Genomic DNA, 24,849 nt, shown 5'->3' with positions numbered 1-24,849 from the left:
CCCAGAACTTAAAAAAATTAATTTATGTGATGTGGGCATCGCTGGTTACACCAGCATTTATTGCCCATTCCTATTTGCCCTTCAGAAAGATGGTGGTGAGCTGCCTTCTTGAACCCCTGCAGCCCCCGAGGTGTAAGTACACCCACAGTGCTGTTAGCAAAGGAGTTCCAGGATTTTGACCCAGTGACAGTGAAGGAACGGCGATATATTTCCAAGTTGGGGTGGTGAGCGACTTGGAGGGAAACTCCAAGTGGTGGTGCTCCCAGGAAACTGCTACTCTTGTCCTTCTTGATGATGGTGGTGTGGATTTGGAAGGTGCTGTCTAAGGAATCTTGGCAAGTTATTGCAGTGCACCTTGCAAATGGTACACACGGCTGCCACTGTTCGTCGGTGGTGGAGGGATTGAATGATTGTGATAAAGGCATCAATCAAAGAGGTTGCTTTTTCCTGGATGATGTTGTGCTTAAGAGTGTTGGAGCTGCACTCATTCAGCCAGGTTGTTGATTGTGGAGGATTCAGCAATGGTAATGCCATTGAATGTCAAAGGGACAATGGTTAGATCCTCTCTTGAAGGAGATTGCCTGCACTTGCATGGTGAATGTAACTTGCCACTTGTCAGCCCGAGTCTGGATATTATCCAGGTCTTGCTGCATTTGGACATAGAGTCAGAGGTTTACAGCATGGAAACAGGCCCTTCAACCCAACTTGTCCATGCCGCCCAGTTTTTAACCACTAAGCTAGTCCCAATTGCCCACATTTGTCCCATATCTCTCTATACCCATCTTACCCATATAACTGTCTAAATGCTTCTTAAAGGACAGAATTGTACCCGCCTCTACAACTGCCTCTGGCAGCTCGTTCCAGACACTCACCACCCTGTGTGTGAAAAAAATGGCCCCTGTGGACCCTTTTATATCTCTCCCCTCTCACCGTAAACCGATGTCCCTAGTTCTAGACTCCCCTACCTTTGGGAAAAGATGTTGACTATCTACCTTACATATGCCCCTCATTATTTTTTGGACCTTTATAAGATCGCCCCGAAGCCTCCTACACTCCTGGGAAAAAAGTCCTAGTCTACACAGCCTCTCCTTATAACTCAAACCATCAAGTCCCAGTAACATCCTAGTAAATCTTTTCTGCACTTTTTCTAATTTAATAAATCCTTTCTATAATAGGATGACCAGAACTATACGCAGTATTCCAAGTGTGGCCTTACTAATGTTGAAGTTCAACAAGACGTCGCAACTCCTGTATTCAATGTTCTGACCAATGAAACCAAGCATGCCGAATGCCTTCTGGAGCACACGTCTTCAGTACTATTGCCGGAATATTGTCAGGGCAGATAGCCTTTGCAGTATCCAGTGCCTTCAACCGTTTCTTGATATCATGTGGAGTGAATCGTATTGGACGAAGACTCGCATCTGTGATGCTAGGGACCTCCGGAACAGACAGAGATGGAGCATCCATTCGGCACTTCTGCCTGACGATTGTTGCAAATGCATCAGCCTCGTCTTTTGCACAGATATGCTGGCTCCTCCATCATTGAGGATGGAGATATTTGTTGGGCCTCCTCCTCCAGTGAGGCGGCACGGTAACACAGTGGTTAACACTGTTGCTTCGAGACTTCCGGGTGCGGCGATGACCAGCTAAGTCGCACGTTTCGGCAGCTCCCGGTGGAACGGACTTTTGGGCTCTTGATAGGAGCCCCAACGGCAATTTTAACGGCTAAAAACACCGTGCGGTAAACCAGAAGGGTGTTCCCCCTGGACACGGATGGAAAAAGGAGAGGAAAGTGGCCGGATTGCAGCGGATCCTTTGGAACAACGGCAAGGAAGGCAAGCAAAAACCAAGATGGCGTTGGAAGGTGGCAGTTTCATATGGGGCCCTGAACAACAAGAGTTCTTGAAATGCTGCGTGGAGGAGATAAAAAAGGAAATGAAGAAAGAGTTGTTGGCCCCGATACTACAGGCGATCGAAGGGCTGAAAGAGGAACAAAAGACCCAGGAGCAGGAGCTTCGGGTCGTGAAGGCGAAAGCAGCCGAGAATGAGAACGATATACAGGGCCTGGTGGTGAAGTCGGAGATACAGGAGGCACACCAGAAACGATGTGTGGAGAGGTTGGAGGCACTGGAAAACAACGCAAGGAGGAACAACCTGAGGATTCTTGGCCTTCCTGAAGGTGTGGAGGGGGCGGACGTCGGGGCATATGTGAGCACGATGCTGCACTCGTTAATGGGAGCAGAGGCCCCGACGGGTCCGTTGGAGGTGGAGGGAGCGTACCGAGTTATGGTGCGAGGATCGAGAGCAGGAGAAACTCCCAGAGCCATAGTGGTGAGATTCCTCCGTTTTAAGGATAGAGAAATGGTCCTTAGATGGGCGAAGAAAACTCGGTGCAGTAAATGGGAGAACGCGGTGATCCGCGTTTATCAAGACTGGAGTGCGGAGGTGGCGAGAAGGAGGGCGAGCTTTAATCGGGCCAAGGCGGTACTTCACAAAAGGAAGATCAAATTTGGAATGCTGCAACCGGCAAGACTGTGGGTCACATATCAAGGGAGGCACCACTACTTTGAGACGGCGGATGAAGCGTGGACTTTTATTGTAGAAGAAAAACTGGAATGAGTGGATTATGAAAAAGAACGTTTGGACAAAGTGGTGGGGCGAATGGGGGCGGCGAAGAGGGGTTTTATGTTCTAATCCTGCGGTATGGTAACTTTTCTTTCTCCCACAGGTGGTGGTGGGGGGAGGTGGGGAGGGAGAGGAGACGGGGCGTTGGCCATGGGAGGCGGGGCCGAGGGAGAGGCGCGGGCTTGGTTCCCGCGCTATGATAATTATGGCGGGAATAGAGAAGCAGGAAGGAGGGGGCGTTGCACGGTGCGAGCCGTGGTCACGGGGGGAAGCCGAGGTCAGCCAGAGTTTGCTGACTTCTGGGAGCAACATGGGGGGAGTAATTACGCTAGCGGGGGGTCTAGCGGGGGGGGTGGGAGGGGGGAATTACTGGGTTGCTGCTGCTGGGGAAAGGGGGGAGTGGGTACGGGAGAGGATGGGCGGGGGGGCACCGCCTGGGGGAGATACAGCTGCGTGGGAACTGGGTGAGAAGCTGGAAAAAGATGATGGCTAACCGGCAAGGGGGGGGGGGGGGAAGCCCCCCAACTCGGCTGATCACGTGGAACGTGAGAGGGCTCAACGGGCCGATAAAGAGGGCACGAGTACTCGCACACCTTAAGAAACTTAAAGCAGATGTGGTTATGTTACAGGAAACGCACCTGAAACTGATAGACCAGGTTAGGCTGCGCAAAGGATGGGTGGGGCAGGTGTTCCATTCGGGGCTGGATGCGAAAAACAGGGGGGTGGCTATATTAGTGGGGAAGCGGGTAATGTTCGAGGCAAAGACTATCGTGGCGGATAACGGGGGCAGATACGTGATGGTGAGTGGCAAATTACAGGGAGAGATGGTGGTTTTGGTAAACGTGTATGCCCCGAACTGGGATGATGCCAACTTTATGAGGCGAATGCTAGGACGCATCCCGGACCTAGAGACGGGAAAGCTGATAATGGGGGGAGACTTTAACACGGTGTTGGAACCAAGGCTGGATAGGTCGAAGTCCAGGACTGGTAGGAGGCCGGCAGCAGCCAAGGTGCTTAAGGATTTTATGGAGCAGATGGGAGGTGTGGACCCGTGGAGATTCAGTAGACCTAGGAGTAAGGAGTTCTCGTTTTTCTCCTATGTCCATAAAGTCTATTCGCGCATAGACATTTTTGTGTTGGGTAGGGCATTGAACCCGAAGGTGAGGGGAACGGAATATACGGCTATAGCCATTTCGGATCATGCCTCACACTGGGTAGACTTGGAGATAGGGGAGGAAACAGGAGGGCGCCCACCCTGGAGAATGGACATGGGACTAATGGCGGATGAGGGGGTGTGCCTAAGGGTGAGGGGATGTATTGAAAAGTACTTGGAACTCAATGACAATGGGGAGGTTCAGGTGGGAGTGGTCTGGGAGGCGTTGAAGGCGGTGGTTAGGGGGGAGCTGATATCAATAAGGGCACATAAAGGGAAGCAGGAGAGTAAGGAACGGGAGCGGTTGCTGCAAGAACTTTTGAGGGTGGACAGACAATATGCGGAAGCACCGGAGGAGGGACTGTACAGGGAAAGGCAAAGGCTGCATGTGGAATTTGACTTGCTGACTACAGGCACTGCAGAGGCACAATGGAGGAAGGCGCAGGGTGTACAGTATGAATATGGGGAGAAGGCGAGCAGATTGCTGGCACACCAATTGAGGAAAAGGGGAGCAGCGAGGGAAATAGGGGGAGTGAGGGATGAGGAAGGAGAGATGGAGCGGGGAGCGGAGAGAGTGAATGAAGTGTTCAAGACATTTTATAAAAAATTGTATGAAGCTCAACCCCCGGATGGGAGGGAGAGAATGATGGATTTTTTGGATCGGCTGGAAATTCCCAAGGTGGAAGAGCAGGAAAGGGCGGGACTGGGAGCACAGATCACGGTAGAAGAAGTGGTGAAAGGAATTAGGAACATGCAGACGGGAAAGGCCCCGGGACCGGACGGATTCCCAGTTGAATTCTACAGAAAATATTTGGACTTGCTCGCCCCGGTTCTGACGAGGACCTTTAACGAGGCAAAGGAAAGGGGACAACTGCCCCCGACTATGTCTGAAGCAACGACATCGCTTCTCTTAAAGAAGGAAAAGGATCCGCTACAATGCGGGTCCTACAGACCAATTTCCCTCCTAAATGTGGATGCCAAGGTCCTGGCCAAGGTAATGGCAATGAGAATAGAGGAATGTGTCCCGGGGGTGGTTCACGAGGACCAAACTGGGTTTGTGAAGGGGAGACAGCTGAACACGAATATACGGAGGCTGTTAGGGGTAATGATGATGGCCCCACCAGAGGGTGAAACGGAGATAGTAGTGGCGATGGATGCCGAGAAAGCATTTGATAGAGTGGAATGGGATTATCTGTGGGAGGTGTTGAGGAGATTTGGTTTTGGAGAGGGGTATGTTAGATGGGTGCAGCTGTTGTATAGGGCCCCAGTGGCGAGTGTGGTCACGAATGGACGGGGATCGGCATATTTTCGGCTCCATAGAGGGACAAGGCAGGGATGTCCTCTGTCCCCATTACTGTTTGCACTGGCGATTGAGCCCCTGGCGATAGCGCTGAGAGGTTCCAAGAGATGGAGGGGAATACTTAGGGGAGGAGAAGAACACCGGGTATCTTTATATGCGGATGATCTGCTACTATATGTGGCGGATCCGGCGGAGGGGATGCCAGAAATAATGCGGATACTTGGGGAGTTTGGGGATTTTTCAGGGTATAAATTGAACATGGGGAAGAGTGAGCTGTTTGTGGTGCATCCAGGGGAGCAGAGTAGAGAAATAGAAGACCTACCGTTGAGGAAGGTAACAAGAGACTTTCGTTACCTGGGGATCCAGATAGCTAAGAATTGGGGCACATTGCACAGGCTAAATTTAACGCGGTTGGTGGAACAGATGGAGGAAGATTTCAAGAGATGGGATATGGTAGCACTGTCAATGGCAGGGAGGGTGCAGGCGGTTAAGATGGTGGTCCTCCCGAGATTCCTCTTTGTGTTTCAGTGCCTCCCGGTGGTGATCACGAAGGCTTTTTTAAAAGGATAGAAAAGAGCATCATGGGTTTTGTGTGGGCCGGGAAGACCCCGAGAGTGAGGAAGGGATTCTTACAGCATAGCAGGGATAGGGGGGGCTGGCACTACCGAGCCTAAGTGAGTATTATTGGGCTGCTAATATTTCAATGGTGAGTAAGTGGATGGGAGAGGAGGAGGGAGCGGCGTGGAAGAGATTAGAGAGGGCGTCCTGTAGGGGGACTAGCCTGCAGGCTATGGCGACAGCCCCATTGCCGTTCTCACCGAGGAACTACACCACGAGCCCGGTGGTGGTAGCTACACTGAAGATTTGGGGACAGTGGAGACGACATAGGGGAAAGACCGGAGCATTGGCGGGGTCCCCGATAAGAAACAACCATAGGTTTGCCCCGGGGGGAATGGATGGGGGATATGGAATGTGGCAAAGAGCAGGAATAACGCAACTGAAAGATCTATTTGTGGATGGGAAGTTCGCAAGTCTGGGAGCGCTGACCGAGAAATATGGGTTGCCCCAAGGGAATGCATTCAGGTACATGCAATTGAGGGCTTTTGCGAGGCAACAGGTGAGGGAATTCCCGCAGCTCCCGACACAAGAGGTGCAGGACAGAGTCATCTCAAAGAAATGGGTGGGGGATGGTAAGGTGTCGGATATATATAGGGAAATGAGGGACGAAGGGGAGATTATGGTGGACGAACTAAAAGGGAAATGGGAAGAAGAGCTAGGGGAGGAGATCGAGGAGGGGCTGTGGGCAGATGCCCTAAACAGGGTAAACTCGTCGTCCTCGTGCGCCAGGCTAAGCCTGATTCAGTTTAAGGTATTACACAGGGCACATATGACTGGAACACGGCTCAGTAAATTTTTTGGGGTGGAGGATAGGTGTGCGAGGTGCTCGAGAAGCCCAGCGAATCATACCCATATGTTTTGGTCATGCCCGGCACTACAGGGGTTTTGGGTGGGGGTGACAAAGGCGCTTTCAAAAGTAGTAGGAGTCCGGGTCGAACCAAGCTGGGGGTTGGCTATATTTGGGGTTGCACAAGAGCCGGGAGTGCAGGAGGCGAGAGAGGCCGATGTTTTGGCCTTTGCGTCCCTAGTAGCCCGGCGCAGGATATTGCTAATGTGGAAAGAAGCCAAGCCCCCGGGGGTGGAGACCTGGATAAATGATATGGCGGGGTTCATAAAGCTAGAGCGGATTAAGTTCGTCCTAAGGGGGTCGGCTCAAGGGTTCACCAGGCGGTGGCAACCGTTCGTCGAATATCTTGCGGAAAGATAGATGGGGGAAAAAAGAAGGCAGCAGCAGCAGCCCAGGACTTGGGGGGGGGGGGGGGGGGGGCGGCGGAGGGATGGGGGGGGTATAGCCTGTGACAAGGCAGTTGCCAATTAGGGCTAGTTTTCATTTTTGTTATTTAATATTTATTTATTTGTTGTTGTTTGTTTATATAAAAAAGGTCATTATTATCTGTATTGTTATAATGTTGTGTAAATGTTGTGGACAGATGCACGCGCAGCAGGCACGTTGGTGAGGATGAGATCAAGTATGTTTTCCCCGCCAGTTGGTTTTGTCACCATCTGCTGCAGTCCCAGTCTAGCAGCTATGACTTATAGAATCCGGCCAGCTTGGTCTGTGGTAGTACTAACAACCACTCTTGGTGATGGACACTGAAGTCCCCCACCCAGAGTACATTCTGCCACCCTCAGTGCTTCCTCCAAGTGGTGTTCAACATGGAGGAGTACGAATTCATCATCTGATGGGTGGACTGTCCGTGGTAATCAGCAGGAGGTTTCCTTGCCCATGTTTCACCTGAAGCCATGAGACTTCATGGAGTCCAGAGTCGATGTTGACGACTCCCAGGGCAACTCCCTCCCGACTGTATACCACTGTGCCGCCACCTCTGCTGGATCTGTCCTGCCGGAGAGACAGGACATACCCAGGAATGGTGATAGTGGTGTTTGGGACATTGTCTGCAAGGTATGATTTTGTGAGTATGACAATGTTGGGCTGTTGCTTGACTAGTCTGTGAGACAGCTCTTCCAACTTTGGCACAAGCCCTCAGATGTTAGTGAGGAGGAGTTTGTAGGGTCGACAGGGCTGAGTTTGCTGTTGTTGATTCTGGTCCTCGGTTGATGGTGGGTGGTCGGACTTATTCATTCCTTTTTTGTGTTTTCGTAGCAGTTGAATACAACTGGGGGTGGCTTGCGAAGTCATTTCAAAGGGCATTTAGCAGTCAAGCACGTTGCTGAGCCTTTGGAGTCACTCTAGGCCAGACCAGGTAAGGATTTCAGATTTCCTTCCCTAAAGGACATTAGTAAACCAGATGGGTTTTTACGACAATCGAGAATGGTTTCATGGTCATCATTTCAATTCCAGATATTTATTGCACACAATACTCCAGCTGAGGTCCAACTAGTGCTTATGTAAGTTCAGCATAACGTCCATGCTCTTGTATTCTATACCCCTATTAGTAAAGCCCAGGGTATACGTTATTAACTGTTCTCTCCACCGGTCCGACCACCTTCAATGATCTATGCATATTTACCCCCTTAAGAATTGAACCCCTTATTTTATATTGTCTCGTCAATTCCAGCCCACTTGACCCAGAATCGCAACACAATTGAAATTAAGAAAGTACCCAAAGTCTTTTGTCTCTTGCCGCCCAATAACTAGTCACCAGGTTTGTAAATTTAAACACAATTAATTTTTATTAATAATGTGAGGAACTAGGCAGAGAGCATAGAGTCTCGCTCTACGCAATGACCTGCTCCTCTATATCTCGGACCCACAAAACAGCATAGAAGGAATCATCACACTCCTGAAAGAATTTGGTGCCTTCTCGGGCAACAATCTCAACATGAGCAAAAGTGAGATCTTCCCGGTGAACCCGCAAGGGGGAGGGGCAGCACTAGTGGGACTGCCATTTAAACAGGCCCAGCACAAATTCCGCTACCTGGGGACCCAAATCCCTCATGACTGGACAGGGATCCACAAATGGAACCTGGCCAGTCTGACAGAGGAAATAAAAAAGGACCTGCAGGGGTGGAACACAGTCCCACTCTCCCTGGCAGGGAGAGTACAGACGATCAAAATGAACGTACTGCCCAGAAACCTCCTCCTACTAAGATCCATCCCAATCTATATCCCCAAGGCCTTTTTTAGCGCACTGGACAAATAAATCATGGCGTTTGTTTGGGGGGGGAGGGGGGGGGGGGGGGGAAAGAATGCTAGGATCACAAAGAAGATCCTACAGAAAACAAAATCCAGGGGAGGGCTAGCCCTCCCAAACCTACAATTCTATCACTGGGCAGCGACGGCGGAAAGAGTGATGGGATGGATAAAGGAACCAGAGGCCGAGTGGGTGCGTGCGGAGGAGGCCTCCTGCAAGGGGCCCTCGCCTCGGCGGCACTCCATCCCCGCCCAAGAAACACTCCAGCAGCCCAGTGGTGATAGTCACTCTCCAGACGTGGAACCATCTACGGCAGCAATTCGGACTGACCGAAATGTCCGACAAAGCCCCCATCTGCAATAACCAGATTCACACCAGCACTCACCGATGCCACCTTCAAGAGGTGGAGACAGGCCGGGGGGACATTGACAGGGAGAGACCTGGTGAGGGAGACAGGGAATGGGTGACCAAAAGGCAGAGAAAGAGCAGGAAGGCAGTGCAGGTGTCCCCTGCGGTCATCTCCCTCTAAAACAGGTATACCGTTTTGGATACTGTTGGGGGAGATGACTCACCAGGGAAAGGCAGTAGTAGCCAGGCTCTTGGCACCGTGGCTGGCGCTGCTGCACAGAGGGGCGGGATAAAGACTGGCAGGGCTATAGTTATAGGGGATTCAATCATAAGGGGAGTAGACAGGCGTTTCTGTGGTCGAACACAAGACTCCCGAATGGTATGTTGCCTCCCGGGTGCACGGGTTAGGGATGTCTCAGATCGGCTGCAGGACATACTGAAGGGGGCGGGTGAACAGCCAGTTGTCGTGGTTCAATTGTAACGATATAGGTAAAAAATGGGATGAGGTCCTGCAATCAGAATTTAGGGAGTTAGGAGATAAGTTAAAAAGTAGGACCGCAAAGGTAGTAATCTCAGGATTGCTACCAGTGCCACGAGACAATCAGAGTAGAAATTCAAGGATAGTCAGAATGAATACGTGGTTTGAGAGCTGGTGCAGGAGGGAGGGGTTCAGATTTTGGGGACATTGGAACCGGTTTTGGGGGCAGTGGGACCATTACAAATCGGATGGTCTACACCTGGGCAGGACTGGAACCAATGACCTAGGGGGTGCTTTTGCTAACACTGTTGGGGAGGTTTTAAACTAATGTGGCAGGGAGATGGGAACCAGATTAGGAAGTTAGAGGTCAGTAAAGAGGCAGCAACTAAAACCAGTAAGGGACTAGATAATAAACTCAATGTGACTAAAGGGAAGAGTAGACAGGGAAGAGATGATGAACGCAAAGGGACAGGTGGTCTGAGGTGCATTTGTTTTAATGCGAGAAGTGTAGCAGGTAAGGCAGATGAACTTAGGGCTTGGATTAATTAGTACCTGGGAATATGATGTTATTGGTATTACGGAGGCTTGGTTGAGGGAAGGGCAAGACTGACAACTAAATATCCCAGGGTATAGATGCTTCAGGAGGGATAGAGAGGGAGGTAAAGGGAGTTGAGGAGTTGCATTACTGATCAGAGACGATAGGATAGAAATGGCAAGATTAGGGAACCATGGATGATGGGTGGAATTGTGAGACTAGCTAAGATGAAAAAGGAAGCATACATAACATCTAGGCGACTTGAATCTGATGAAGCTTTCAAGGAATATCGGGAAAGTAGGACAAATCTCAAACGCGCAATAAAGAGGGCTAAAAGGGGTCATGAAATATCTTTGGCTAACAGGGTTAAGGAAAATCCCAACGCCTTTTGTTTGTATATAAGGAGCAAGAGGGTAACTAGAGAAAGGATTGGCCCACTCAAAGACAAAAGAGGGAATTTATGCATGGAGTCAGAGGAAATGGGTGAGATTCTTAATGAGTACTTTGCATCGGTATTCACCAAGGAGAGGGACATGACGGATGTTGAGGCTAAGGATGGATGTTTAAATATTCTAGGTCAAGTCGGCATAAGGAAGGGGGAAGTTTTGGGTATTTTAAAAGGCATTAAGGCGGACAAGTCCCCAGGTCCGGATGGGATCGATCCCAGGTTACAGAGGGAAGCAAGGGACGAAATAGCTGGGGCCTTAACAGATATCTTTGCAGCATCCTTGAGCACGGGTGAGGTCCCGGAGGACTGGAGAATTGCTAATGCTGTCCCTTTGTTTAAGAAGAGTAGCAGGGATAATCCAGGGAATTACAGACCTGTGAGCTTGACGTCAGTGGTAGGCAAACTGTTGGAGAAGATACTGAGGGTTAGGATCTATTCACATTTGGAAGAAAATAGACTTATGGACTTAGGCAGTATGGTTTTGTGCAGGGAAGGTCATGTCTTACAAACCTAATAGAATTCTTTGAGGAAGTGACAAAGTTAATTGATGAGGGATGGGCTGTAGATGACATATACATAGACTTGAGCAAGGCGCTTGATAAAGTTACCCATGGCAGGTTGATGGAAAAAGTGAAGTCGTATGGGGTTCAGTGTGTACTTGCTAGATGGATAAAGAACTGGCTGGGCAACAGGAGACAGAGAGTAGTGGTGGAAGGGAGTGTCTCAAAATGGAGAACGGTGAGTAGTGGTGTTCCACAGGGATCCGTGCTCTGACCACTGTTGTTTGTGATATACAGAAATGATCTGGACGAAGGTATAGGTGGTCTGATTAGCAAGTTTGCAGATGATACTAAGATTGGTGGAGTTGCAGATAGCGAGGAGGACTGTCAGAGAATACAGCAAAATATAGATAGATTGGAGAGTTGGGCAGAGAAATGGCAGATGGAGTTCAATCCAGGCAAATGCGAGGTGATGCATTTTGGAAGATCTAATTCAAGAGCGGACTATACAGTCAATGGAAGAGTCCTGGGGAAAATTTATGTACAGAGAGATCTGGGAGTTCAGGTCCATTGCACCCTAAAGGTGGCAACGCAGGTCGATAGAGTGGTCAAGAAGGCATACAGCATGCTTGCCTTCATCGGACAGGGTATTGAGTACAAGAGTCGGCAGATCATGTTACAGTTTTATAGGACTTTGGTTAGGCCACATTTGGAATACTGCGTGCAGTTCTGGTCGCCACATTACCAGAAGGATGTGGATGCTTTAGAGAGGGTGCAGAGGAGGTTCACCAGGATGTTGCCTGGTATGGAGGGTGCTAGCTATGAAGAAAGGTTGAGTAGATTAGGATTGTTTTCGTTGGAAAGACGGAGGCTGAGGAGGAACCTGATTGAGGTCAACAAAATTATGAGAGGTATGGACAGGGTGGATAGCAACAAGCTTTTTCCAAGAGTGGAGGTGTCAATTACAAGGGGTCACGATTTCAAGGTGAGAGGGGGAAAGTTTAAGGGAGATGTGCGTGGAAAGTTTTTTTTTTTTTAAACGCAGAGTGTGGTGGGTGCCTGGAACACTTTGCCAGCGGAGGTGGTAGAGGAGGGCACAATAGCATAATTTAAGATGCATCTAGACAGATATATGAACGGGTGGGGAACAGAGGGAAGTAGATCCTTGGAAAATAGGTTACAGGTTTAGATAAAGGATCTGGATCGGCGGAGGATCTGGGAGGGCCAAAGGGCCTGTTCCTGTGCTGTAATTTTCTTTGTTCTTTTACACTGACGGTAGGGTCACAACACTGGAAGAACAGACGTAGAGATTCCAACTAGCTAAAGGCAACAAACTCAGATACCTGCAGCTTAAAAACTTCCGACGGAGGGCAGCAAGTGGGTTAGCCCTGCTGCCTCACGGCGCCGAGGTCCCAGGTTCGATCCCGGCTCTGGGTCACTGTCCCTGTGGTGTTTGCACATTCTCCCCGTGTTTGCTTGGGTTTCGCCCCCACAACCCAAAGATGTGCAGGCTGGGTGCATTGGCCATGCTAAATTGCCCCTTAATTGGAAAAAATTAATTGCATACTCTAAATTTATTTATTTTTAACTTCCTGTGGAAGGAGACAAGGACATACCCGCGACCACCACGACAGATACTTTTAGAAGAGCTACTGGATGCAGACATCCTAGGCAGAGGAAACTGTCATGACATGTATGAACGACTGCTGGAGAGGGCCAACACCGAACTGGACACGTCAAGGAGGAAATGGGAGGAAGACTTGGGGTTCGAAATAGGTTGGGGATTCTGGAGTGAAGCACTGCACAGGGTCAACTCTTATCTCCACATGCGCGAGGTGCAACCTAACGCAGCTAAAAGTGGTACATAGAGCCTACTTGACCAGAACCCAAATGAGCAGGTTCTTCCCAGAGGTGGAGGATAGCTGTGAACGGTGCCAAGGAGGCCCGGCCAACCACACTGCATGTTCTGGTCTTGTCCCAGACTTGCTGGGTACTGGATAGCCTTCTTCGAGGCAATGTCCAAAGTGGTCGGGATGAGGGTGGAGCCATGCCCGAAAGTGGCGGTCTTCGGGGTATCAGACCAGCCAGATCTCTTCATGGGGAGGAGGGCAGTGCCCTTGCATCCCTGATCACCTGCCGTAGAATCCTGCTCGGTTCACGATCAGCAGCATCTACCTAAAGCTGCAGACTGGCTGTCCGACCTATCAGAATTTCTCCAAATGGATAAAATCAAATTCATCATCCGTGGGTCGGAAGAGGGCTTCCACAAACCATGGGAGCCATTCACCCGACTGTTCCGAGATCTGTTTGTGGCCAACACATAAATAAATAAATAGCCAGTAGCCAGGGGGAAATAGCCAAAACAAGGTAGAAAGAGGAAAGCGAGGGAGGACTGGGAAGTTGGGGGGGGGTAAATAGAGAAACCTATGAAGAAGCCGTTGTGACTGTACAATAAATGAAAACGAACGGCAATGTATATAATTTTGAAAATGCCAATAAAAAGAATTTTTTAAAAAAATAATAATAATGTAAGGAAATTGTTAAATCCTTGTCTGTCCTGTGTTTTTTCTCCTGCAACATTGCAGATTTTGCTTTAAACTACAAACTTTGGTCAAACTGAAAACACCCCTGGTCTAATGTACTGGCCCAGGCTTGTCCCTTGATGCTCTGTGGCATAGCCAGTAATGTCATTTTGATGGACTTCGCTAGCAACCAATGAACTCCATGGCAATCCCTGGGGTAAGCGGATCCTCAATGTGGATTGGTGCTTTTTATTCTGGAATGTCCTGCTGGGTGACTGTGTGTGTGTTTGGTTTCAGTTTTATTTTTGGGGGGCTTTAAGTTCTCCCTGAAGGGGGAGGATCTCTCTGGAAAACCCTAGTTTGAGGCTCTGTTTTCTCCTCAGCTGAGCTGGTAGGCATTCTCTGTGAGACTGTTTCTCCAATTCAGGGTTTTGATTGGAACTGCAGAGCTGAGCCGGATCCTTTGGAACCTCTCTCCAAGAAGGGGTGAAATTCCCAATCAAATCCTAGCTGGAACTTCCTTCAGGTAATCAGAGCAGTTAGTGCGTGTTCAAAGCCTGGAGACAGAGCTGGGGAAGGGGAACTTTCCAGATTCCACTCCCATTAAAGGTAGCAGACCACTCAAAGACCTCGCGAAAAGTACTGCTCTGATATTCTGATTAACTGAGACAAGCTTTTGGTGAGTCTGCTGAAACAGACCACATACCAGAAACTGGGCAGACCTGAATTGCATCTTCTGAGGGTAAGGCTCAGCTCAACAAGCTGAAGCGCGTCTCTAGAGGGGATCCCACAGCCTAAGAATCTGGCCTGAGTGGCCCAGCTTGAAGATCCAACCATCTGACGGTTCAACACCTCATATTCTGAAGAGATCAGGCCTACAAAGGCCTACAAAGACCTCAACACCAGCAGCGAAGATCCACAAATATCTCACATCCAACTTTAATCCCAGCTATTTTCAATCCTTCCCCTATCCCCACCATATGTTTGCGTTGTGTGAGTCTAGGTGGAGGGTGAAACGGGGCTTAGGGAATAGTTAGATTAGCAGACCACTGTTCCATTCTTACCATTATATATTCATCTTTTTCCTAGTTATAAATAACATTTTTAATGTTTTACTTATAAATCAGGTGTCTGTTACTCATTGGAGCAGTCAAGGGTTAAAGATCTCAGGAAAATACACAAAATTATTGGTTAATTCACTTGTGTTGGGACTCCAGGGTCTGAGAGGCTGGAATTGACCACGCACTCACCCAGGGTGTTGTGAAAATACCCATACGAATAAATAGGCAGCAAATACAACTGGTAAACTATTATCTAGTTCCTAACCCCACCACCTTTAAATCGCTCCCACCCTCTCTATACACACAAAAAGACAGACAATCACAGAGGAAAAAGAGGGGTGTAAAGAAAAAATAATGCGGATTGTAAAAAGGAAAGAAGTCTCTTTTCAGGTGTATGTTTTCCAGTACATCTTTTCTCAGTCTAGACATTAGAGTTGGAGATTTTTTGCTTTCAGTCTGTAATGGTTTTCTCTCTAAGGGGGGGGGGGGGGGGGGGAAGAGAGAGAGAGAGAGAGAGAGAGAGAGAATCTGAGTTTTGCTGCTCAAAAGCTAAAATCTCCAATAGCACACAAATTTTGAGAGTTCCTCACTTACTTTGCTCGACTTAAAGGCAAACGTCCATTAAAATCCATGGATCAAAATGACGACAATAAAGTAAAATAATTGGGAAATGAGGGAATCAAAAGGAAGTGCTCATACACTCTCCATATCCCTCCTACCAAAATATATCTCACATTTCTTCACATTGAACTCTATCTGCCCATTCCATCAACTTGCCCATGTCAAGCAGCAAATGTTCAACAACTTTCATTGGAAGACTGCAAACCTGCAGAGAAGTTTGGAGAGCTGGATGAATCTACAGTGAAAATCATTACAAGCTGAAAGCCTTTTTAAAATGTTATTTCTGTTCAAGTTAACTGATAAAACAAATTAAGCAACTTTGAATCAAGAGTATAACTTCACACCAGCTGAGGCTTCCCGGGAGATCGCACAGTTACGTGACTTGAGCGACAGCCTGGTTTCCGCCTCTCAGGTCAGTGCAGGTTTTGATTCATTCTATCGGGGTCTTTATAGATTGGAGTCTCCGGCTGAGGGTTTGGTCATGACTGATTTTTTGGATAGATTATCCATCCCAGCTGTGGAGGGGTAAGTGGGCTGAGAAGTTGGAATCTTCGTTGGGCCCAGGAGAAATTATCAAATGCGTTAGGTTGACGCAGACTGGGAAAGCTCCTGGCCCTAATGGCCTCCCCATTGAATTTTATAAAAAGTTTGCAGCGCAATTGGTACCTCTAATTGTAGATATGATTATTGATTAATTATCCCAGGGTTTGTTGCCCTCTACCACTGCGCAGGCCTCTATCTCCTTGATCCTCAAGACAGACAAAGGCCCAGCAGAATGTGGGTCGTATTGACCTATTTCACTTTTAAATGAGGATGTTAAGCTACTGGTACTGCAGTTGGAGCCTTGCCTCCAAGAGGTGATCGCAGAAGACCAGACAGGCTTTGTTAAGGGTCGGCAATTAATCGGCCAATATATGTAGTCTGCTAAAGGTTGTCCTTTTCCCTTTCTCGGTTCCTGAACCGGTGGTGATGGTTTCCCAAGATGCCGAGAAGGCGGCACGGTGGTTAGCACTCTTACAGCGCCAGGTGCCCAGATTCAATTCCAGCCTTGGGTCACTGTCTGCGTGGAGTTTACAAGCTCTCCCTGTGTCTGCGTGGGTTTCCTCCAGGTGCTCCGGTTTCCTCCCACAGTATAATAACGTGCAGCTTAGATGAACTGGCCATGATAAAATTGCCTCTTAGTGTCCAGGGATGAGTAGATTAGGTCGGGTCACAGGGATAGGATGGGGGAGTGGGCCTAGGTGGAGTGCTCTTTCAGAGAGTTGGTGCAGACTCAATGGGTTCTGCACTGTAGGATTCTATGGATCTATGATGGAATGGACTGGGATCATCTCTCAGAGATTCTTGGGAGATTTGGATACCAGTTTATATCCTGGATTTATTTACTATAAAGGGTCCCAGGGCCCCATTGCTAATGTTTGCACGAGTGCTTTGTATTCTGGCTACTTCCCGTTGAACTGGGGCACGAGGCATGGATGTCTATTGTCCGTTCATGTTTGCTTTGGCAATAGAACTGCTTCTATTAAGTGGAGGGGGATAAATTGGGGACTGTTGGAACATGGGGTGTCCCTGGAAGCAGATGATCTGATTCTTTACATCACAGACCGTATTCACTATAGACAAGATAATGAAGCTGCTCGGGAGATTTGGCTCTTTCTATGGGTACAACTTGAACTTGGATAAGAGCGAATGCTTCCCGGTTAATCACCCTGGGAGGAGTGCCCATCATGGGATGCTACCTTTCTGCCTCGCCAGAACTAGCTTTCGTGATCTGGGTATCCGTGTCGCCCAAGATTGGATCCTGCTTGGTAAATTAAATTATACTAGTCTGGTTAATGGTGTCAAATCCGTCTGACAAAAGTGGGATAACCTACCTCTGTCCTTGGCGGGCAGGGTTCAGACAACTAAAATTAATGAGCTCCCAAGACTTTTATTTATTTTTCAATGTCGCCCCACTTTTCTCCCCATGTCCTTCTTTGTCAAAATTAATAAATTAGTGTCCTCATTTATCTGGGTGGGTAAGACTCCAAGGATCTGTGGGGCACTGCTCCAGAGAAATGGACAGTCAAGAGGCTTGATGCTACACAATTTATTTTACTATTAGGCAGCCAATATTCAGACGGTACTGTTTTGGTTCAGTGATCTGGGTTCCATATGGGGACAAATGGAGATGAATTCCTGCATGGTTTCTAGCGTTGCTGCAATAGTAACCGCATCATTGCCTTTCCCACCAGTACAATTTTCCTTGAATTCGCTAGTGATGTCCACTCAGAGAATCTGGAAGCAGTTCAGGCAGCATTTTGAGCTCTGTTCCATGTCTTTGTTAGCCCCAACTGCAACAACCATCTTTTTCTTGTGAAAGTGTACAAACTTTCACAAGATTAGCCTTAAATCATAAACTAAGCCTGCTATATTTCAAAAAAAATATGTAAAAATAAATTCAACATCTTGCATGTGATTATAAATTACCTTACTCATACTGTGACCTCTCGTTCTAGGTCTCAACTAAGCTCTCTCAGGAGGGGGATTTCTTCTGTGAGCTTTACGTAAATCCATATAAAAAGAATCAAATCCCAATTTCGCCACACATTGTGCAGAGGGAATCCCCCACTGGGGCACAGGCTGAATGAGGGAACAATGCCATTCAGCAGCTTATAAGCACATAGAGGTCATTTGAAAATCTTGGAGGGGGAAGAGTGTGTTAGGGACAGGGACCCTGGGGAACAGTAGCAGGGCAGAGGCTGGCCGTATTGCTGTGTTATTGGGATCTAGCAGTAATCAGTGGAGATGTTAGGGTCTTCTGCTTTAGTTATGTCGGCATCACAGACTAATATTCATTTTCCACAAACATTTATATGGGTAGCATTAGTTAAACCAGTCATGCCCTGCTGAAATGGCATTCCTGTTAATTAAAATTTATAAATGGAAATAATCTAAAGATGGACCTCAAGTGATGGGAATGTAATTATTTTCGTTGGCAGCTTGTTCCATTGTGGGATTGTATTGGGAAGAAAAACTGTTGTCTTTGTGTGTTGTGCGGATGGCTAATTTGTGTTTCGTCATTGTCAGAAGACACCTCACTTCCCACCAGTCCAATTTGGATCTTAATGGAACATGGTCAGTCTATTTTTTCCTTCAAATCTTTGATCAAGGGTATGACCTATTCCAAATCTTTGATCAAAGGTCTGATACTAGTGCATTTTCCATACTGATTTATCCAGAATCATGCACGTCTTTGGATCATTTCAATCTTCTTTATATCTCTCACCATACAAGGATACCACACATTCCAGGACTGAACAAACAAATGTTTGGTAAGCTATAACTCTTGTACTTTTGTTGTGATAGCAAATATTCCATCTCAGAAATACAATAATCCTGTTTGCTTACGATAATATCTGCTGAATGTGGAACCGCCATTGAAGATTGTTTTTAAGATGAACGCCCAGGTATGACTGTTTATCTACCTGTTGGAGAATTTGATTTCAAATCTTAAAGCTATTTGTTGGTGTAGCACATGACACAGCATTTTTTGGGATCAAATGCCATCTCCCATTGGTCCTTCCTTTTTTGCAATTCCAGAAGATCATCTTACAGTGAATTGATATGATCTTCAGTTTTCCCTGATGCGTAAGATACACCATAATCTGCAAATAGTCATGCCCTGTTTTTGTTTACTTATTGGGAAGGTTGTCTATGTCAAGAAGAGTAACAGTCCCAATTTAGTTCCCTGGGGCACTCGAGAGGACAAATCTCAGAGAGATGATTCCCCATCGCACACCACTCTATCTTCTGTTGGTAAGAAGTGCCGGATCCAACTTAATTAAAGCCAAGTGGATTAAAGGGAGTCGGGATAATGGGGTCCAAACCTTTTCATTTGGCCGCTTTAGTTTCCCATAGAATCCTTACAGTGCAAAGGAGGCCATTCGGCTCATAGATTCTGCACCAACCCTCTGAAAGGAACACCATACCTAATCCCATTCGCCCTTTCCCAGCAATCTCATTCAACCTTTGGACCAAGGGAGGAAACGGAAGCACCCTGAGGAAATCCACGCAGACATGAGGAGAACGTAAAAACTCCACACAGAGTCACCCGAGGCCAGAATTGAATCCGGGTCCCTGGTGCTGTGAGGCAGTCATGCTAACCACTGTGTCACTGAACATGTTCCCGCCCACAGTTCACAGAAACCTTCAGATACAGGAAAGGATTCCCATGAAGAGTTGTTTATAATAGCATGCTATAGCTAGAGTAAATTCTTACTTTATCACTAATTCATAACCACTGTATCAGTGAAGAGTTAGAGGAAAAAGAAAAATATCAAAGAAAAATATGCCGAGAAGAATGAAAGAGAGGGCCAATTAATCAAAATGAGAAATATAAAAATCACCATTCCAGGTGCGGTACCGTGTTAGTTGTTACTGAACTAGTAATCCAGAGGCCTGAATTTATAACACAGAGACAAGAGTTCAAATCCCACCCACAGGTGCTAGGGAAATTAAATTCAATCAATTAAAGAAAACCTGAAATTTAAAAACATGTCAGTAATGTTGACCATGAAATTACTGGACTGTCAGGTTCACTAATTTCTCTAGGAAAGGAAAGCAGCTGGATCTGGCCTATCATATATATCAAGTTCAGATTCAGAGCAATGCGGTTACTCTTAACTATCTTCTGAAATGGCTGAGAAAGTCAATCAGTTGTGTCAAAGTGTAATAAACACGACACAGATTGCAGCCATTCAAAAGGGTGGCGGAGAAATGAAGGTAAATAAATCTTTGCCTTGCCAGCAACAGCCACGTCCTCTGAATTAATTTTAAAAAATTAATCTACAGAAAGATTTCAGTGGAGAAAAAAATTGCATGTTGCAATTTTATTTTATTTTAAAACAATGTATCATACATACACAGGAGAAGACCTTGAAAACCTGATATTCCTCAGGAATCCAAGCAAAGTTTCAAGTAGAAAGAGTTAAATTCATCATTACATTTCTTGCCCTCAAAATGAACAAGAGAAAAGGGACTATGGTGCAGACTGGAAGGATAGAGAGAGCAAGGCGAGTATAGGAAGCACCATAAGTCAAAGCAAAATAGGCCTTTAAAAGTGACGGTTTTATTAACCTGATGTGGAAAAATATAAGTACGGTACGCACTTATGACAGCCTGTGGCTGGGTTGACTGGGTGTCTCAATCTTGGCCATCAGCTTGCAAGCCCGTGCCATTTTTTATTTGAGCTAGTTGCATTGGAGTTTTCCCAATTGCGATGGTGCCTGTCTGTCTCACTGGAGGAGCCATTGTACATCAATGCAACAAGGACAACAGTTTTAATAAGTCTTGTCCCAAGGCTAACTTTCAAACTCACCTGGTCAGCATTGTTTAGGCCATTGCTCCAGACTAACTCGAAAGTGCCATTGACATAGCCCGCTTTAGATGCGACATCGTCAAACAGTTGTTTGAGTGGAGTTGATGCAGGAAGGTTTAGGGTGAGCCGTTGAGTGACCGCCTTGGCATTGGTGGTGTCCTGAACAATGCACAGCACCCGTGGTTCATCTGCTGCAGTCTCTGACTATGAAGAAATTTGTACAAAGATCAACCGTTACAAATCATATTACAGAATCAAAAATTCACAATAAGAGTAGGTCATACGGTTCACGGAGCCTGCTCTGCCATTCAATATCATGGCTGATCTTTACTTCAACTCAATTTTCCCCATATCCTTCGATTCCTTGAGACACCAAAAACCTGTCTGTGTGTTAAATAAGAACATGCGGTAAGGGGCAGCACGGTAGCCTTGTGGATAGCTCAATTGCTTCACAGCTCCAGGGTCCCAGGTTCGATTCCAGCTTGGGTCACTGTCTGTGCGGAGTCTGCACATCCTCCCAGCGTGTGCGTGGGTTTCCTCCGGGTGCTCCGGTTTCCTCCCACAGTCCAAAGATGTGCAGGTTAGGTGGATTGGCCATGATAAATTGCCCTTAGTGTCCAAAATTGCCCTTAGTGTTGGGTGAGGTTACTGGGTTATGGGGATAGGGTGGCGGTGTTGACCTTGGGTAGGGTGCTCTTTCCAAGAGCCGGTGCAGACTCGATGGGCCGAATGGCCTCCTTCTGCACTGTAAATTCTATGATAAGAACTAGGAGCAGGAGTACGCAATTCAGCCATTCGAGCCTGTTCCGCAATTCGATACAACCATGGCTGATCTCAACTCAAGTTCCTGCTCCATAACCCTTCAACACATTAGAATTAAAAGTCTGTCTCAACACAACTTCTTGTCCATTCTCCATAACCCTTCGACCCATTCCTAATTAAAAATCTGTCGATCTCCACCTTAAATTTGCTCAATGTTGTGGCACAGTGGTTAGCACTGCTGCCTCACTGTGCCGAGGACCCTGGTTTGATCCCGGCCCCGGGTCACTGTCTGTCCGTGGGGAGTTTGCACATTCTCCCCGTGTCTGCATGGGTCTCATCCTCACAACCCAAAGATATGCAGGGTAGGTGGATTGACCATGCTAAATCACCCTTTAATTGGAAAAAAAATTGGGTACTCTAAATTTATTTAATTTAAATTTACTCAATGTCCCGGCATCCACCACACTCTGGGCTAATGAATTCCAGAGATTCACGACCCTTTGAAAGAAGTAATTTCTCATCTGTTTTAAAACTGCTACCCCTTATCCTAAAACAATGACCTCTCGTTCAAAGTGCCCCATAAGAGCATCCGCTCTACGTCTACTTTGCCAGTACCGTTTATCATCTTATATACCTCAATGAGATCTCCTCTCATTCCTCTAAACTCGAGCGAGCATAGGCCTAAGCTGCTCAATCTCTCTTCATTAGACAAACCCCTCATCTCTGAAATTAATCTAGTGAACCTCCTCTGAACTGCCTCCAATGCAACTACATCCCTCTTCAAATAAGGGGACCAAAACTGTACACAGTACTCCAGATGCGGTCTCACCAATGCCTGGTAGAGTTGCAGCAACAGTTCCCTACTTTTATACTCTATTCCTTTATCAATAAATGCCAAAATACCATTTGCCTTCCTTATTACCTGTTGTACCTGCATGTTAGTTTTCTACTATTCATGCACGAGAACACACAGATTCCACTGCACCAAAGCACTCTGAAGTTTGACTCAATGTAGATAATAAGTAACCTTTCAATTTTTCCGACCAAAATGGGTAACCTCACACTTATCCTAATTAAACTCTATCTGCCAAATTTTGGCCCACTTGCCTAACCTTTCTATATCTATTTGTAAATTTCCTCACTGCAGCTTACTATCTCCACCTATTTTAGTGTCATCCTCAAATCTGGCTATTGTACCTTTTATCCTTGTATACAGCGATGAAGCACCTGGAACCCTCTGAGATGGAGAATTCCAAAGATTCACAACCCTTTGTGTGAAGAAATATATCCTAACCTCAGTCCTAAATAATGAGCCCCTTATCTTGTAACTGTGTCCCCCCCATGTATTAGAATCCCCAGCCAGGGTAAACAACGTCAAGCCCCGGCAGGATGGCATATCTGAGCATTTGACAGCACAAAACCTGCATGAAGGACAGTGATTATAAAGTTAGTCTGAAACATAAAATCGGATGTCACCATTCTAGAATTTTATGAATAATAACAGGACTACAATAAAAATCCTGAACAAGCAAATTATTTGACCAATTATGAGCTCTTTGGAACTGAAGCAGATTAAATATTTTCAGAAATTGTACTGCCAATAGAACCATAGAATCATGGCATCTTACAGGCAAGAGGCCAATTGGTCCATCATGCCTCTGTTGGCTCTTTCAGTGAGCCATCCAATTAGTCCCACTCACTGTTCTTTACCCCTAGCCCTGGAAGTATGTTTTCCTTCACACATTCATCCAGTTCTTTTTGAATATTATGACTTCATCTGTTTCGATTGCCCCCTCAGGCAGCACATTCCAGATCACATTTTGTTGTGCAAAAAATGTTTGCTCATGTCATCTCTGGTTCTTTCTCCTCCCCTCTGACCTCTCCAACAGGGACTATTTTCAATTTATTGCACAATTATCTTCCATCACATCAGGCCCTCCTTCTCATCTGAATTGGATGATGAGAGACAACAGGTGCTGCAGTCACACAAATTCTTCTATGGCTGCAACTTTGGCAGGAAGCACAGCTGCATGGAGAGCTCAAAGCCTGACACTGGGCAATGGTGAAGACTGCGACTGACCACAGAGAGCAACAGGATTTGTGCTATCAACATAGTTCTAAATGTTTGATTTGGGGTTAATTGAAAAACAGGATTAAAACCCCTACTGCAGTAGCCAAATTCCCATGTTCAATTATTTGATCCCACCTAGCCTATTAGCTTCATCTACAGAAATTACACTGTACTGCAACAAATGGGTACAATATTTTCAGCAACAGAAAAATACAACAATCTTACTATACATAAGTCCATAAATCATGCAACAAGGAATCTTGAGGCTTAAACAACTTCTACACGGCGATACAGTGGTTAGCACTGCTGCCTCACAGCATCAGGGACCCGGGTTCAATTTTGGCCTTGGGTCAGTGTGTGGAATCTGCACATTCTCCTCACGTCTGCTTGGGTTTCCTCCGGGTGCTCCGATTTCCTCCCACAGTCCAAAGCTGTGCAGGTTAGGTGGGGCTACAGAGATAGGGCGGGGGAAGTGGACCTTGGTAGGGTGCTCTTGCAGAAAGGATTGGTGCAGATGCGATGGGCCGAATGGCTTTGTTCTGCACTGTAGGGATTCCATGACAAAACAATACTTGTATGTGGTGGCAACATATTACAATTAGTGCAATTAAAGAAAAATAATTCACACAATAGCAGCTTCAAAATTGAAACAACTATCCTGTAGATTACAAGTATATTTGCAAATAAACTAAGCAGGACAAGATCTGGGTTACCCTGGACAAGCTCCAGCATAAACTTTGGGATCATGCCTTATAGTCTTTAGGATAGTGATGCAAAACACCAGATTGTATACATTTCCAAGGGTCCGCACACCAGCTCTGAATCATGACGCTGCCTATATTTTCAATATGCTCGTCGTTCTGCAATAGTATTGCGACCTCCAGAAAATTTGACTATCCTTTCATAGAAGTAGTAACTTGTTGGGCTGAATCCAACAAGTCTGCACGTTCTGGCAGTGCAGATTCAATGGGCCGAAGGGCCTATTCTGTACTGTATATTTCAGTGAATATGTGAATCCATTTAATTCAAATAGGCCAACTGTAAGTTCAAAAACAACAAAGACTTTGTAAAATCCATCAATAAACTGCTGGAAGCAATGGCTGAAAGCAAACACCAACTCTGTTGAAAATAATATTGGACATCTGCCAACAAACCCTTCCAACATTTCCAAACATGAACTTCTGGATGACTCTGAAGTGCAACCTTCCCAAATGCAAATTGGCTGCTACTTTGTCAATATAATAGACTATACTTCCAAATGTGAAGTGCCTGGAGATGACTCTCCAGGGAGGTGATAAGGCTCAATGTCTGTGAAAGCTTTACCCTTTTGTATTATAATTGGGAGGTTCCACA

General features: G+C 46.7%; 1 protein-coding gene across 3 annotated transcripts in view; it reads right to left on the bottom strand.

The window, feature by feature from the left end:
* Positions 1–24,849, bottom strand: part of usp47 (ubiquitin specific peptidase 47) — a 259,715-nt gene that overhangs the window by 122,998 nt on the left and 111,868 nt on the right. For all 3 annotated transcript variants that reach the window (XM_072466172.1, XM_072466171.1, XM_072466170.1), the window contains one exon: positions 20,664–20,867. In XM_072466172.1, coding sequence (XP_072322273.1) covers positions 20,664–20,867 — 204 coding nt within the window. Of the gene's footprint in view, positions 1–20,663; positions 20,868–24,849 lie in introns of those variants that run through there.

This window comes from Scyliorhinus torazame, chromosome 10, assembly GCF_047496885.1.
Source record: "Scyliorhinus torazame isolate Kashiwa2021f chromosome 10, sScyTor2.1, whole genome shotgun sequence".
Lineage (NCBI taxonomy): Eukaryota > Metazoa > Chordata > Chondrichthyes > Carcharhiniformes > Scyliorhinidae > Scyliorhinus > Scyliorhinus torazame.
The sequence above is the reverse complement of the archived record's forward strand: the minus strand, read 5'-3'. Positions and strand labels throughout refer to the sequence as shown.